Source organism: Rhincodon typus, chromosome 2, assembly GCF_021869965.1.
Source record: "Rhincodon typus isolate 14 chromosome 2, sRhiTyp1.1, whole genome shotgun sequence".
In the NCBI taxonomy this organism is placed as follows: domain Eukaryota; kingdom Metazoa; phylum Chordata; class Chondrichthyes; order Orectolobiformes; family Rhincodontidae; genus Rhincodon; species Rhincodon typus.
The window spans coordinates 107,591,990-107,608,120 of record NC_063333.1 but is presented as its reverse complement, the minus strand read 5'-3'; the positions used below and the strand labels follow the sequence as shown (position 1 = coordinate 107,608,120).

At 39.0% G+C, this 16,131-nt stretch overlaps 1 protein-coding gene across 1 annotated transcript in view; it reads right to left on the bottom strand.

The window, feature by feature from the left end:
* Positions 1–2,930: 2,930 nt before the first annotated feature.
* The window catches only part of otulinl (OTU deubiquitinase with linear linkage specificity like), a 44,873-nt gene continuing 31,672 nt past the window's right edge, over positions 2,931–16,131 (bottom strand). The window contains exons 3-8 of the mRNA XM_020513156.2: positions 15,817–15,839; positions 15,640–15,731; positions 13,494–13,643; positions 11,259–11,384; positions 7,522–7,791; positions 2,931–6,442 (exon numbers count right to left, since the gene is read on the bottom strand). Coding sequence (XP_020368745.1) covers positions 6,263–6,442; positions 7,522–7,791; positions 11,259–11,384; positions 13,494–13,643; positions 15,640–15,731; positions 15,817–15,839 — 841 coding nt within the window. The 3' untranslated portion in view covers positions 2,931–6,262. The remainder of the gene's footprint in view (positions 6,443–7,521; positions 7,792–11,258; positions 11,385–13,493; positions 13,644–15,639; positions 15,732–15,816; positions 15,840–16,131) is intronic.

Sequence of the window (16,131 nt, the reverse complement as noted above, 5' to 3'; positions counted from 1 at the left end):
ACAAAAAGGGGATAATTACAATGTTAGGAGTGTACTAGAGACCCACAGACAGTCAGGAAGGGACAGAATAGCAGATTGGTAGGGAAATTACAGGGAAGCATAAAATAATGGGGTAATAATAGGAGGTGATTTCAATTCCCCCAATATTAACTGGGATAGACAAAATGTGAAAGGCTCAGAGGATGGAATTCTTAAAAAGTAACCAACAGAGCTTTGTAAGCCAGTACACAGAAAGACCTACAAGAGACGGAGCAGTGCTGGACCTAATTTTAGGGAACAGAGCTGGGCAAGAGGTAGAAGTGTCAGTAGGAGAGCAATGTCAATGACAGTGACCATCTTCTGTAAGACGTAAGCTAAAGAGATGGAAAAGAACAAAGATGGACCAGAAATAAAAGCTTTTGAATTATTGGAGGGTCGATTTTAACATGATGAGACAGGATCTGGACAAAGTGGACCAGGAGCAGCTACTGTAAGAAGATCTATATTGGAGCAGTGGGAGTCTTTCAAAAAGAAAATAGTGAAAGTGCAGGGCCAACGTACTGTAGAAGTAAAGAATGTGAAACAAAACCCAGAAAACCCTGAATATCAAGGAATGTACAGGATTGGATAAGGAAGAAAAGGGAAGCTTATGATAGATACCAAGGTGTAAGAACAACAGAAGCCCCAGAAATGTGCAGGGGGTTACTTAAAAAAAATGAGGAAAGTGAAGAGGAGACAAATATTTAAAAAAAACGCTGCTGGGTAAGATAAAAGGAAAGTCCAAAGGCGTTTTATAATTTTTTTATTAAAGGCAAAAGGATAACCAGTGAAAAATAGGGCCCATTACTGATCTAAATGGCAAACTCTGATAGTAACCAAATCTAGATGCAAGTGAGGTTTTAAATAACCATTTTAAATTATTTTAAATAATGAATATTCACAACAGAGAAGAATGATGTAGGTGTCAAAATCAGAGAAGAAGAAATTACAATTGAGAGCATATACTAGAAGGCTTAAAATTGGATAAGACCCCAGGCCTAGAGGACATGTACTCCAGCCTTCTACGGAGTGCAAGGGAGGAGACTGCAGGGACCCTGACATTAATTTTCAAATTTCTCTCTGGACACAGGAGAGGTACGAAGACAACTACAGGACAGCTAATTTGGTACCATTATTCAAGATGCATAGTAGGAACAACCCAGAAACTAGAGGCCAGTGTGGTAAACATCAGCAGTAGGTTAAGTATTGGGAAGCAAATATTCAAGGGACAGAATTAATTGCCATTTGGAAAGACGAGAATTAATCAAGAACAGTCAGCATGGTTTTGTCAGGGGGTGATCACATCTGACAGATTTGATTGAGATTTTCAAGGTGGTGACTTGTGTAGATGAGAGTAGTGCAATGGATGTGGTCTACATAGACTGCAGTAAGGTTTTTGACAAGGTTCGCATGGGAGACTGGTGAAAGAGGTGACAGCACAGTGGTAATGGCGGGTGTAATTACAACATTTGAAAGATAGTTGGACAGGTACATGAATAGGAAAGGTTTAGAGGGATATTCTCTACATGCAGGCAAATGGGACTAGTTAAGTTTAGGATACCTGGTTGGCATGAATGCATTGGGCTGAAGGATCTGCTGTGCTGCATAACTGCATGACTTGAAATTGCTTTAGTGACAGGAAGCAAAGGGTGATTGTTGAGAGTCATTTTTCTGACTGGAAACCTGGTGTCTAGTGGCATACCACAGGGTTCTGGGCTGGGTCCTTCGCTGTTTGTAATGATCTAGACATGAATGTAAGAGGTTCGATCATTGTTTGCGGCTGACACAAAAATTGTTGGTGTGGTAATTAGCAAGGAGCAAAGCTTTAAACTATAGTATGATATAGATGGACTGGTAAGATGGCTGAATAGTAGCAGATGGAATTTAATCCTGAAAAGTGTGAGGTGATGCATTTGGAATACAAAAGTATACAAAATACATTGTTAATACTCTAGGAAGTACAGATGATCAGACGGATCTTGATGTGCATGAAAACAGATCTTCGGAGGCAACAGGACAGGTTGATAAGATGGTTAAGAAGGCATATGGGATACTTGTATTTATTAGTCAAAGCACTGAATTCAAGAGTAGGGTGGTTATGATGGAGCCACGTAACAACTTAGTGATTGCACAGCTGGAGTACTGTGTATAGTGTTGTTTGCCAGACTATAGGAAGGATGTGATCGCAATAAAGGGGTGCAGAGGAGATTGATCAGGATGTTGCCTGGACAGGAGCATTTCAGCTAAGTAGAGAACCATACCTCCTATGTTCACATCCAAATCATTTATATAAATGACAAAAAGCAGTGAATGCAGCAACGATCCTTGTGGCAAACCACTGGTCACAGTCTGAAAAGCAACCCTCTTCCACCACCCTCTGTCTTCTACCTTTGAGCCAGTTCTGTATCCAAATATCTAGTTCTCCCTGTATTCCATGCAATCTAATCTTGCTAACCAGTCTATCATGCGGAGCCTTATCGAACGCCTTACATTTCATAGCATCATAGATTCCCAACAGCATGGAAGCAGGCCATTCAGTTCATTGAGTCCACACCAAACCTCCATAAAACATCCCAACCAAATCCACACGCATCCCTGTCCCGCATCTCCATAGCCCTGCATTTCCCATGGCTAATCAACCTGCACATCCCTGGACACAATGGGCAATTTAGCATGACCAATCCACCTAACCTGCGCATCTTTGGACTGTGGGAGGAAACCGGAACACCCAGAGGAAACTCAGCAGACACAGGTAGAACGTGCAAACTCCACAGCCCGAGGGCCGAATTGAACTTGGGTCCCTGGCATTGTTACGCGGCAGTGCCAACCACTGAGCCACCAAGCTGCCCCAAGACAAGGTTTGACAAGATATCTTTTCTTTAGTAATTATCAAAAAAATGAAGTTAAAAAAGGATTTTAAAAATACTTTCTTAATCATGGCCAATTTCAACATGTTAATCCAACAAATACTCAAATACATCAAAACAAATGCTTTAACTTATACTCGCCAAGAAAAATTGAGTACACAATTTTAAAACCAATTTGTAAAAAATGCAATTATGCAGTTTTGTATTAAATGCCGCAAGCTTAGCACCAAGCTTAACTAGAAAATTCACTCCAAATGACTATCCTCCTTTAAGAAATAACGAGCTTTTGTTGACAGCATAAGAATGTATAATTATCCACAACTTAAAGTTAATGTTAAAAGTAGCAAACAGTTTTCATTATTAGAAGCATAAAACTTTGTGAACAAAATATACAGAAGTATTACATACATAAATGATTTATGTTCAAGTCACCACCACATATTTCTAAGAGTGAAAGAAATAGAGAAAGAAATGGAAATAAGTTTTTACATATACAAGTATCTAATCTTTTAAAAAATATTTTTCTTGTTCATTTGTTTATAATATATCATCTAAATGTTCAAATATCACATAAATTCCTCTAACCCCTGTGACTAAATAAATTCACTGCAAATATGGAAAACTCATCTGTAGAAACAAACATTTTCCAAGTTGCCATCAAGAAACAAACAAACAAAAACTCCTCTGAAAGCTGGTGTTTTCACTAGTACCAATATTGGGACACTTACAAAAGAATAGGCTATCTAAAAGATTGATCTAAGTAATAAAGTAATGTAACCATTTTTTTCTCTCAGAAGGGACAATGTTTCAGGTCGGGTGTGAAGAGAAAAGAATACAGCAAGAAACAAATGCAAGTCACAAAAAGAAAAACTACCATTTTTACAATGTCACGTAAACAAAGAGCTTTACCATGAACACAATACTGTTTTACGTACAGTCATTTCATCAAAATACAAAATTATTTATTTCACTGTCTTGTGTATTGAACCACTGTCAAGTATGATGCAAAATGAATGAGCAACGCCTCAATGGTAGAGGATTATTGGTGTTAAGTTTTAAATACAGAAACAAAGTATAACGTAGTTGTCATAGATTTTCAACTAATCAGATCAACAGCACCGCAAACTAAGACTGAAAACAAGCATTAGGGCAGAATTTTATAGACCCTTACTGAGAGGGAGGACACCCAAAATTTCATGATTGGCTCTCATGCGTGCCTCCAGCCTGTCCACAATTTTACAAGTGCGGGGTGGTTATTTAAGGCTCATTAATTCTCGCCCCAAGTGGGCCGCTTCCCGGCTAACCTCAATTTTGAGGCCCACATTAGAATGAGTTCAGGAGTATAGGGTGACCAATAGGTCAGTCTGCGTGGGCCTTGAATCAAGGGGCTTTTTTAATATTGGATGCCCCATAATATCTGTTTCCACACATGCTTCTCCCCCAGCTAATCCATGAAGACCTCCCATCCATCTTTTCCCACCATCCTGGAGCCAAACCTCACCACCGGTACCTACTGCAAGACCTGAGCACTTACTTGGTCTTGGAGTCCAGGATTTCTTGGCCACTTTTATTGCCCCTTCCTAGCTTTCTCGAAGGATAAACATACACACATATCAATTAAGAGCAAGGTTGGGCTATTCTGCTTATGTCAACTTTTTTTCATTAATGGGTTGAGGACGTCACTGACTAGCATTTATTGTCCAACCCCAATTTCCCAGAGGGCAGTTCAGAGTCAACCACATTGCTGTGGGTCTGGAGTCACACGTAGGCCAGACCAGGTAAGGATGGCAGTCTCCTTCCCTAAAGGGCATTAGTGAACCAGGTGGGTTTTTCCCAACAATCGACAATGAATCAATGGTCATCATTAGATCCTTAATTCCAGATATTTTTATTGAATTGAAATTCCACTGGAATCTGCTGTGGTAAGATTTGAACCCCGGTCCCCAGAATGTTATCCTGGTCTCTGGATTAACAGTCCAGCGATAATACCACTAGGCCATTGCCTCCCATATAATTAATGCTCCTTGGAGCCTTCAATAGTTACAGGACTGCTGTGGTCAGTGGGGAAACTGTTTCCTCCCAGCACTTCAGGCGGTGGTGCAGAAACCCTGCCATCCAAAATAAAACCATGCCTTCGGAACTTAGTTTGTCCAAGTGGTTGCATTCTATTCAGAGGTATAAAGACGTTTGTTCAGGATACATGCAAAGGACCTAGAATATAATGTGTAAAAGCTGAAATTTCAATGCATTACTGGGAGTGCTAAGTAATTTGAAATGCAAAGTATTGGATGAAATATTAAACTGAAAATTTTGTATGCAGCTTGACTGAAATTAATGGTCAACTTTAGAAGTGAGATATCACATGGAAGCAGGAAGATACATTAAGTGTCAACGCCACAAGATATTCTTTTGTTCAAGCTAACTTGCCCTCTCTCATTTCCCATTCTAAATCTTCGGAGAGAAAATGATAAGCCTTCTCCTTGAATCACTGCTTGTAGTAATGGTGCTCCTATAATGATGTTAGGCAGGCCAATAAAAAGTTACAATAATTCAGGTATTTTAGGGTGCTATGATTTCTGATCCCTAGCCAATGACTTGGGAGCAAACATGCCCACAATCCGGACTGGTTCCCTGGATCAATTTAAGTGATATCAGTCAAGACACTGACTCATGAGGAAATCCCACTTTGGAAAGTTGCTCCAGTTCATCTGATTGGCCAGCAAGCTCTAGTACCAGTAGCAACAGGCAGGAGCAGTGATAACTGCTGCAACTACAGCCAGCATCAACAAAGAGGAGTCCAAGCTTTCAGGTACATTTGAGTATTGCCTGGGCCAACCTGGCAAGGCCTGGTGACATGAGTGGCAGCTTGATTTGAGAGGGCAAGGAGAGGGAAAAGGAGGCAAATATGACTTGGCACCATGTTTGATGCCCCCAGAGATCCATGAGGAAGTACACCTGATTTCAACCTTCAGAGTCAGGCTTTTCACATGATGTGGGCCTCACCCTACACGGATAAATATTGGTGGAGGAGGATAAGAAACTTAATTCGCTATTAGTGTGCAGAAACTTGGAAAAAATATGGCAGCAAGAGAGATTTAAAACTTCAATTGGTTCAGTCTTTATAAAATGTGTTATTTTTGCTTACGAGTTTGAGTTTTTCATTCTTGAGATAAAGATTTGCATCTTACAGAACACCTTCAGACTTGTAGCATTTGGTAAAATTACAAATTCATCCAAAAAAAGTGTTTCAATGCAAAATTTAAGTAATACTTTGCTGCTACAAGGTTTGTATGGTCATCATAACATTAAGCCAATATAAATATCCAAGACATTTACATTGGGGATAAAATGTTTCCTCAACATCTCACTAACATAATTCAGCTCCAGGCAATAGGAACATTATAATGCCGGTCATCCTCCGTCAGAAGAAGAACTTCATGCCATTCTCTATGGCAACTTACAGGATAACAAGATTCAAATTCTTCAGTGCCATATTTATACAGTCTGAAGGTTTTGATCTTCAAATTGAGTGTGAATCCAAGGAGAAACATTTCAATCTAGAAGGAAAAGAAATAATCAAACACACAGAATAATTTCCACTTTTAGTCAGATTTTATTTCAAGTATAATTGAGGTATTACCATACAATCATATTTCCTATCTGGCTCATTTTCCCTCTGCACAAAGAAAGTGCCTCTGCCCTCACCACTAATAACCATCCACCTTTTAAAATTCTTTTCCTCTCACAAAGAGCCTTGAAGTTATCATTTCCAGAGCCATGCCCAGCTCTCTTTCACTATGTTGGAATCCATCCAGTTCGACTACTCAGAACACTTAAGCGGCCCAAAACTAAAGGTCGCAAGTTACATTCTGTGGATTTTTACCAAAGTGTATTATGCTCCTCGATATCTACACAGCCTTTACGTGTCAATCATGGCCTCTAATGCTTCTTCTCTAGCTTGATGAGGCTAGCCTTGTTGGAATCCACTATCACCTATCCGAACATCAGTACATCTTTAGCAATAGCCTCTGTTCCTCAACACTGCAGGAGTCTCTCAAGGATTCATACTTAGGCCATTTTTCTTGCTGACATAATCTACACAATGTTGCTTCACTTCAAATAAAAAAATGTATTTTGAGATTTCACCTCTTTCCCGACCTAATGTTTGGTGACTTAACGTGTAACTCAGCTGAGCAAAAAGAAATATTTTCTTTCACAGACGGCAAACAGGCCAAAATTGTAATGCTACAAATGGAACCAGACATTCACATCAAAAAATTATACATCTGTATGGAACAAACAGGTTGTTTATTTAACCCATGCAAACAACCTCTACACATTTAGTTCTGTATGCTAATACCTCCTTTGCATTGCTCATTTCTGTAAACTTTTCACTTGGTCATAAATCAGATTAGTAGATTACAATGAAAAAAAGTGTGTCTCACGTTGAAAATAGTATCATCTATAATCAATTACAGTGTTACACATATTGTACTATGGAATAGTTAATTGTTAGACCCGAGGCATGTAGCATTTATATTTGCACGTTATGGCTATTCCAAATGCAGATTCATGATGTTGCATTTACACAAACAAAGAAAATTTCTAGAGAGTCCAAACCATAATCAGTACATACCTGCTCCAGTCCACCTGTGTCACCAACACAGTTGAGGTGGTTCAACATGAAACTTAAAGGATCAGGTGAAGAATCACGAGCGAAGAGAAAAGAACAAAAGCTGGGAACGTCTTCTCCATTTTTCATGTCGTCATAAAGCTCAACCACAACATACAACATAAGAAATTTCATTGCTTCAAACATCTTGTATTCATTCTCCTGCTCACTGAATAATTTCATACATATTTCTATTCTTTTCCCTTGGTCTTTAATTCCATGAATGTTGATCCACTGGAACAAATTGAATACATTTTTATTCAGAGTGCAAGAAATTGGTCTAACAGTTATCTAATCAACTGACTAATTGTAAGGAGGGTATACAGTCAAATAGCATGACAGAAAAATAAAAATCTATGGCTAGACATTAGAATTTCAAAACATAAGAGATGGTAGTGCCAAGGGTGAAAGTGCCCCATTTTAAGTTCCTTGACTGTTTTGTAGAATAGTACTTCTTCCTATCCTCATCAAAAAGGTTAAGCCTTGACATCAGAATAGCTGCTGTACTGCATCGATATGACTATTTCCCAATCTAGCAATTTGGTGAAACTCCAAAGCAAGACTTCTCATTAATTCAAATTTCAGAAGATGTTGATATAGCAGAACCTTTTGCAGAAAAGCTAGACAGAAAGAAACTCAAAGACAGACAATTTTGATCTGAGATAACAAGGTGTAGAGCTGGATGAACACAGCAGGTTAAGCAGCATCAGAGGAGCAGGAAAGATGATGTTTCGGGTCAAGACCCTTCTTCAGAAATGGGGGAGGGGAAGGGGATTCTGAAATAAAAAGAGAGAGAGGGGGAGGCGGATAGAAGATGGATAAAGGAGAAGATAGGTGGAGAGGAGACAGACAGGTCAAAGAGGCGGGATTGGAGCCAGTAAAGGTGAGTGTAGGTGGGGAGTTAGGGGGGGGTTACGTCGGTCCAGGGAGGACGGACAGGTCAAGGAGGCGGGATGAGGTTAGTGGGTAGGAGATGGGGGTGGGGCTTGAGGTGGGAGGAGGGGATAGGTGGGAGGAAGGACAGGTTAGGGAGGCGGGGACGAGCTGGGCTGGTTTTGGGATGCCATCGGGTTCGGGGAGATTTTGAAGCTTGTGAAGTCCACATTGATAACATTGGGCTGCAGGGTTCCAAAGCAAAATATGAGATGCTATTCCTGCAGCCTTTGGGTGGCATCATTGTGGCAGTGCAGGAGGCCCAGGATGGACATGTCGTTCAAGGAGTGGGAGGGAGAGTTGAAATGGTTTGTGACTCGGAGGTGTAGTTGTTTGTTGCGAACCGAATGTAGGTTTTCCACAAAGCGGTCCCCGAGCCTCCGCTTGGTTACCCCGATACAGAGCAGGCCACAACGGGAACAGCGGATACAGTATACCACATTAGCAGATGTGCAGGTGAACATCTGCTTGATGTGGAAGGTCTTCTTAGGGCCTGGGATGGGGATGAGGGAGGAGGTGTAGGGGCAGGTGTAGCACTTGCTGCGGTTGCAGGGAAAAGTGCCGGGGGTGGTGGGGAGTATGGAGCGGACAAGGGAGTCACGGAGAGAGTGGTCCCTCCGGAAAGCAGATGAGGGTGGGGAGGGAAAAATGTCTTTGGTAGTGGGGTCAGTTTGCAGATAGTGGAAGTGCCAACGCCATCTCTTCCTTCTCTATCTGGGCATATTTGCATTCGGCATCAGCCAAAGTCCGGGAAGCATGTGCTTTCGGGCGTTCCTCTCCATTGGGTCATCGGTGAGCCAACACTACCCTGATGACCAGTTGATGAGGGTTGTTATTGTGTTGCTTTCTCTATGTTACTTTTTACATGCAATTCTGGAGCAAAGTTCCTCAATTTAATGTGGTTCCAAATGGATATTGCATATGATTAAGCTCGCAGGTGAGGGATAAACAAGCTCCCCTTCCCTATTTGCCCTCCCTCTCCGTTGGTTGTAACGATGCTAATTAAAAAAAAGTATCCACAAGGATGGAATCCTTTCACCCAGACCAAATGAATTTTTGGTTTAAAAAGGGCCAATTTAACCAGACTTTCCTGGGTAAACAAACAAGTGAGTTCATTAGTTAAAAAATATGAGAAGTAATGCACAACACACACACACACATGCAGATTAAGAGTAAGCAGGCAGTTCAAACGAAAACATAACAGTTTAGAAAATGGATCAACCTCTGGGTCAGTCATGAAAAGTAGATAGTAGAACAATGCAGACATTACAATGGATTTATCAATAGCATTAATCTTAGTAACCTACTAGTTGTAATAGGCTGAAAATTTAAACAAAGGTTGGCAGGTAATGGTCAGTCATCATAAGCTAACATGTTCCCCATGGCAATGCCTCTATCAGAGTCCAATTAATCAGCACTCTGCTCTCAGAGTATAAATGCTGTATTCCCTTTACTATGGTATTTCTTGCAGATTGTCCTTATGAATGCAATACAAAAAGCTTTGAGAAAATTCACCTTTCTCAACAATCACAATTCTGTATTACCAAATGATTATTTCACAATTTGTTTTTGACCCACTGCACCATTCTTAAAAAAAAACATGTGTGGAGGGTGTAGTCATTAAAATGAAAATACTACAGGACCCTGAATACATGAATCTTGGAATGCTGAAGGAAGATCTGGGTATAAAATAACATAGGCTCTGACCAATATCTTGCAAACATCACTGGATGTGGAAATTGTGCCAGATGACAGCAAGTTTGCCACTGCAACACCTCTGTATCTTTTTTCACTTAAACAAAGTAACCATAAAATTAGCCACCTAACATCAGAAATAAAAAGAGAAAATGCTGGAAACACTTCAGAAGAATGTTGGGTGGGTTAATGAATTGGGCAGACAGATCTCAAGATGAAATAAAATGTGAAGAAATAAAATTTGGTTGGATGAATGAAGAAATAAACAATAAAGGGTGAAACTTTAGAAAGAAACATTGCAGAATATACTACGTGGTATACACTTATACTGATCCTAAATTTGTTACAGCAGTTTAATTACAATTAACTGGTAGGGTTTAATGTAAAACCTTGGCTGAAGGAAGAGTAAGCAAGTACAACGTAGATGAGACACTGAAATACAGCTCGGGAGAAAGATTAAGAGGAGACAGCCAATGTGAAGTCAGAAAGTGATAAGAGACTAAATTCTCTTGTTATTAAATTTGCAAGAGGAAGAAGTAATTACTTAAATAAACTGAAAAATAAACTGGGAATATGCACAATAAAACATAAAACAGAAATGAAACCAATACTATTCTGTAATGTATCTAGGAGTTTAAACAATATTTCACTTAAACATGCTGTGTTTTGTTTTAACTTCTTGATAGCTTATGGTATGTTTTTCATAGAATACAGTGTCAAAAACATGCAACCCTCTGGAGAGAGCAAACGGACCCTCACACTTAGTTTATGTAGGAGTCCTTTTAAATGACAGCACTGTCTACAGAACTTTGCAACTGTTTCAGCGCATTGTAACATTTTGCACAAAGTTCGCTCTAAAATATATAATTAGCTGATCGCTCGTCATTGCTGTTAATCGGATTGTCAGATTTGATTGCAAAATATCAGTGAATACAAGTCAAAATTTATTACTTTACAGCAAAACACTTCGGAACATCTTGATGATGAAAAGTGCTCATGTGTAATTCGTTCCAGTCTTTGACGACTGAGTTGTCTACTTCTGGCTAATCTTGATTTCTACGCAAATACTTTACCTGCACTTTAAGAAATTCCAGGTACTTGCGTAGTTTTCCAAACACATTATTCCCAGTGTATTTCTCAGGACCAAAACTGTACTGCTGTACCCAGTTGCAGCCTTGTGTAAATACTCTTTCAGGAATCTAGAAATGAAGTTAAAGAAATAAAATGATCTCTTTTCTTACATTTCAACCATCAATCAAATGTGTTCAAATGGTGCATGAGTAAAGATTAAACTGAGTAATGATTGAGCCTTGTAATTTTCAAAATAGTTGCACAGAAAATAATATTTGCTGTGCTTGTATCACATACAGGGCTTAATGGTTCTTTGGAGGATCGAAAATATGAGAAGTAGGCCATTCAACCTCTCCAGCCTGCTCCACCTTTCAGCTAGATCATGGCTAATATTTTTTGTCTCAATTCTATTTTCCTGTGCTGGCTAATTCTGCATACCACTTCATTTCTTTAATCATAGCTATTGACTTCTGTCAAATGATGAATCTCAGTCTCCACAGCTTCTGCATAGAAAATTCCATAGATTCACCACTGAGTAAAGAAATTCCTTCTCATTTCTGTCTTGAATGGCCATGCTTTATGTCTTGTTGAAGCCGATTCATTTTGCTAAGTCAGTTTATAGAGTCTGGTAGGGTGCTGACCAACAAACACTAAACTACACTAATCCCACATAGCTGCACTTGGTCCAAAGCCTACCATGCCCTGGCATTTAAGAGCTCATCCAGATGCTTAAGTGTTATGACAGTACTTGTCTCTACTGCCCTCTCAGGCAGCACAGTCCATTTATCTACCAGACTCTGGGTGAAAATAAATTTTCTCAGATCTCCTCGAAACCACTTGCTCCTCACCATAAACGTATGTCCTCTGGTCTTAGACACATCTGCCATGGGAGAAGAGATTCTCACAATCAATCCTGTCGTAATTTTGTACACTTCAATCAGATCCCTCGTCAGCCTTCTCTGGTTCAACGAAAACTAACCCAACCTATCCAGTTTCTCCTTGAACTAAGACTTTTCATCCCAGGCAACATCCTGGTGAATCTCGTCTGCACCCTCTCCAGTGCAATCACGTCCTTCTGATAGTGTGGTGATCAGAACTCTACATACAGTATTCATCTATGACTTAACCAATGTTTTATAAAGTTGTAACAAGGCTTCCTTGCTCCCATATTCTATGCCCCGGTTAATGACAACAAACATCCCCCATGCCTTCTTCATCACTCTGTCTACTCTGCCCTGTGCTGACACCTTCATGGATTTATAGATTTATACACCAAGGCCCCTTGTTCCTTAGTACTCCCTAGGAACCTACCATTCATTGTTTATATCCTTCCCTTGTTAGATCTCAAAAAATGAATCACCTCACGTGTATTGGGATTAAATTCCATCTGCCCAATTTATCAGCTGATTAATATCACACTGTATTTTTTCACTATCAACAACACCCCCAATTTCATGTCATCTGCAAACTTACATATTAAATGATAGTAAAATGTAGCGTACGCAGAGTTCTTTGATCTTAGAGTAGGATAATAGGTCGGCAGAACATCATGGGCCGAAGGGCCTGTACTGTGCTGTACTGTTCTATGTTCTAAACCTTCTACATTCACATCCAAGTCGTTAATGTGCATAACAAACAGCGAGGGTCCCAGCACTCATCTCTGTGGTACACCACTGGTCACATGGTTCCAATTACAAAAACAACCTTCCACCATCACCCTTTGTCTCCTATGTGTAAGCCGGTTTTAGATCCAGTTTATAAACTTGATGTTAATCTGTTTCTCACAGGTCACTAACAGAACTGCCAGTGAGTTCAGAATTTTGTGTATTTACCCCAAAATTTGTACAATGCACCATGTTCAACAAAAACATCTGCAATATTCCAAAATATGGTGGCAGCAGCTGAGATCCACTACCGAACACTTCCAAAACCCCCTCTTACAAATAATGATTAATGGAAAGAAAGAAGTAAAAGACAGAATATCATTTGATAGTAAATGTACCTTAGGTATGCTTTTGAACACAAATATAAAATCTTCTTTAGAGGAAAATATGGTGCATTACAAACAAAAGTGCCATTATTTCAGGATATATCATTTTTCAAAAAGCTAATTGAAATGTAGCATTCTTTTCGTGTACATAAAAAAAAGGGTAAAATATGCAGTTGACAGCCATTCAGTGTTTCAATAGATTGCAATGCAACACTTGTCTGTATATCCTTTACAAAAATCAAGTTACCTTAGTTACATCCTGTTCTCTTATCCATGATGGAAGAGGTAAACCCTGGCTGAGAATCTGAAATAAAACTGCCCTCAATGCACAGTAGTTATCTCCTCTGATTTTTCGCAAGTTTTTCATGTTGTGCACCAAATAAATATCTTCATAAGCCTAGAACACAAAGATGTTCATACAATAAACATTTCACAAATCAGCAAATAATCTCCAAAATAATTTCCCAAAAACTTTATCCAATCTGTTATAATACATGCAATCTTTAACATTTAGTATCAAGAGTCACCATTCTAAGGATTAAATATCATATCTTGATTTAACAGCATCAAATTAACGTACACTTTTTTTATCATGTTAAGGAATTTGAAAGCATATCTTACAAATTTACAGATAAGTAGCAAGTTCTTGAATAAAAATAAAAACTGAAAGAACTGCAGATGTTGTAAATCAGGAGCTAAAACAAAGTTGCTGGAAAAGCTCAGCGGGTCTGGCAGCATCTGTGAGGGAAAAAACAGAGTTAACATTTCGGGTCCGGTGATCCTTCCTCAGAACTTGAAGTTCTTGAACTTCCTGTGTTCTAGCCACGTAATGTATAACATTGCTTTATTGTGGTCATAAATCATTGCTTAAATAGATCGTACCTGATATTCATGTCAAAAGTTTTCATTGCATGTAGCTGTCACACCACAATCCTTTCTAACCATGTGTACTTCTAGATTTTACATACTTGTTAGTTACATATCACCAAGATAATCACTAATGCTCACTCTTAATGGTAGGAAGCAATTAGTTTCCTTAACTGCACTTTAAAAACATATATCAGATAAAATGACCAAGCATTTTGTACTGGTCTTCACTATAAATGATGTAAATAACATTGCAGAAACAGCTGTAAATCAGGAAGGGAGTAACCTAAGAAAATTAGTATCACAAAGAAAATGATACTTAGCAAACTATTGGACCCATGGGCTAACCTGTCCCTGGATCATGATAAACTTCATCTGAGGATCTTAAAGAAAGCTACTGATGAGATAGTTGATGCATTGATTTTGATTTTCCACAATTTCCTAGCTTTGGAAAAGTTTTGTTAGAAGAGAGTGGGAGATAGAAAGAAAGAAACTACTGGCCAGTTAACTTAACATCAGTTAAACGTTAGATGGGGAAATGTTAGATACAGTTATAGCAAAGTACTTTGAACATTTCTAAGTGATCAGGCAGACTAAGCATGGTTTGTGAAAGAGGAATCACAATTAACCAATCTATTGGAGTTCTTTGAGAAAGAAAAGCAGAACCAGTGAATGTACTGCGCTTAGATTTTAAAAAGGTATTTGATTAGGTTATTGCAGAAAGTAAAAACTTACAGCGTAGGTAGGAGCATATTAGCATGGAAAGAAGACTGGCTGGCTAACAGGAAATCAAGGCTTTTTCTGATTGGCAAGATGTTTCTATAAATTGTTTACAGAAATGATCAGAGGAATCAGACCAAAGATATGTTTGGTCCATACCAATCGTTTGAAAAGAAGTGCCTTTTTCAGCAAAATTCAAGTTCTGATCTAAATCAAATGAACATTAATTGCTACAGATGACTTTGTAACTGTGAGTACAGAACAACACAACAATCTTTCAATTGCAATTATGTAGCAACAATCCATTTGTATTTGACATAACTATTTTCTGAACACAAACTGCACTGTTACAAAACACGTTGACCTAGGTTTTCCAAAGTGCAGATCCTGTAGAATCTTCATCATTGCAGACTGAAGGAATTGCCTGGGAAAATGAATTGGAGATTCTGCTGGACAATTCCGCTAAGCTTGGAACCCTCTGACAGTGTTCACTTAAGTCAAAGAATTTGGAGCAATCCAGTGAAGTTAAGTAAATAATCATTCATGAAAAATCAGATAATTAAATACTCCAGCACAATTATTAAATTGAAGCCTCAATTTACCTTACACATCCCAACTACACTTCGTCAGTACCCCAAAACCATCTAGACCCTGACCTAGCACCTGCTATCCTCTGGGGCCTGAGATGCCCTGCTGCTGAAGTTAACAACCCCCTTTATCCCTGTGACACAACAACTAATTCTCACTTCCACACCCACTCCATTAACAAGGCGTGCCTCAATAGTAATAATGTGCATTACAGTTACCTTTCTCATTTGTTCAGCTTGAGCGGTACCTCCCTTCCATTCAATTCTTCCGTATTCCAAAAGATCAGTTAAAGGACCAATTGCAATGTTCTCTGAACCAAATTAAGGGACAAAGTATTACTGTACTGCTTAATTTATGTAAAAAGCAATAAATGATTTAGAAAAATAAAGACTTACTTCTGTTTCTTATCCTAAGTGGCCTGTAATGACAGAAGAAAAAGGGGGAAAAAAGAATCAAAGTTTGATTAGTTAGTTACTCTTCAAAACAAAGTACATTTAAATACAGAACATTCGTTATAATTTCAGAGCAATGCAAACTTAGTGTAATGAAAAAGAAACTATGGACATGCAGTCATGCATAAGTCCATACATGCCAAGCTTCTGAACTCTTGTATCAGTGGCTCATCATGAATGAAGGGGACATGTTAAAGAACTATTATGCTTTCTGGCTCCTCCACTGATGCATAATGCATTGCTTGAGAGCTTTACAAA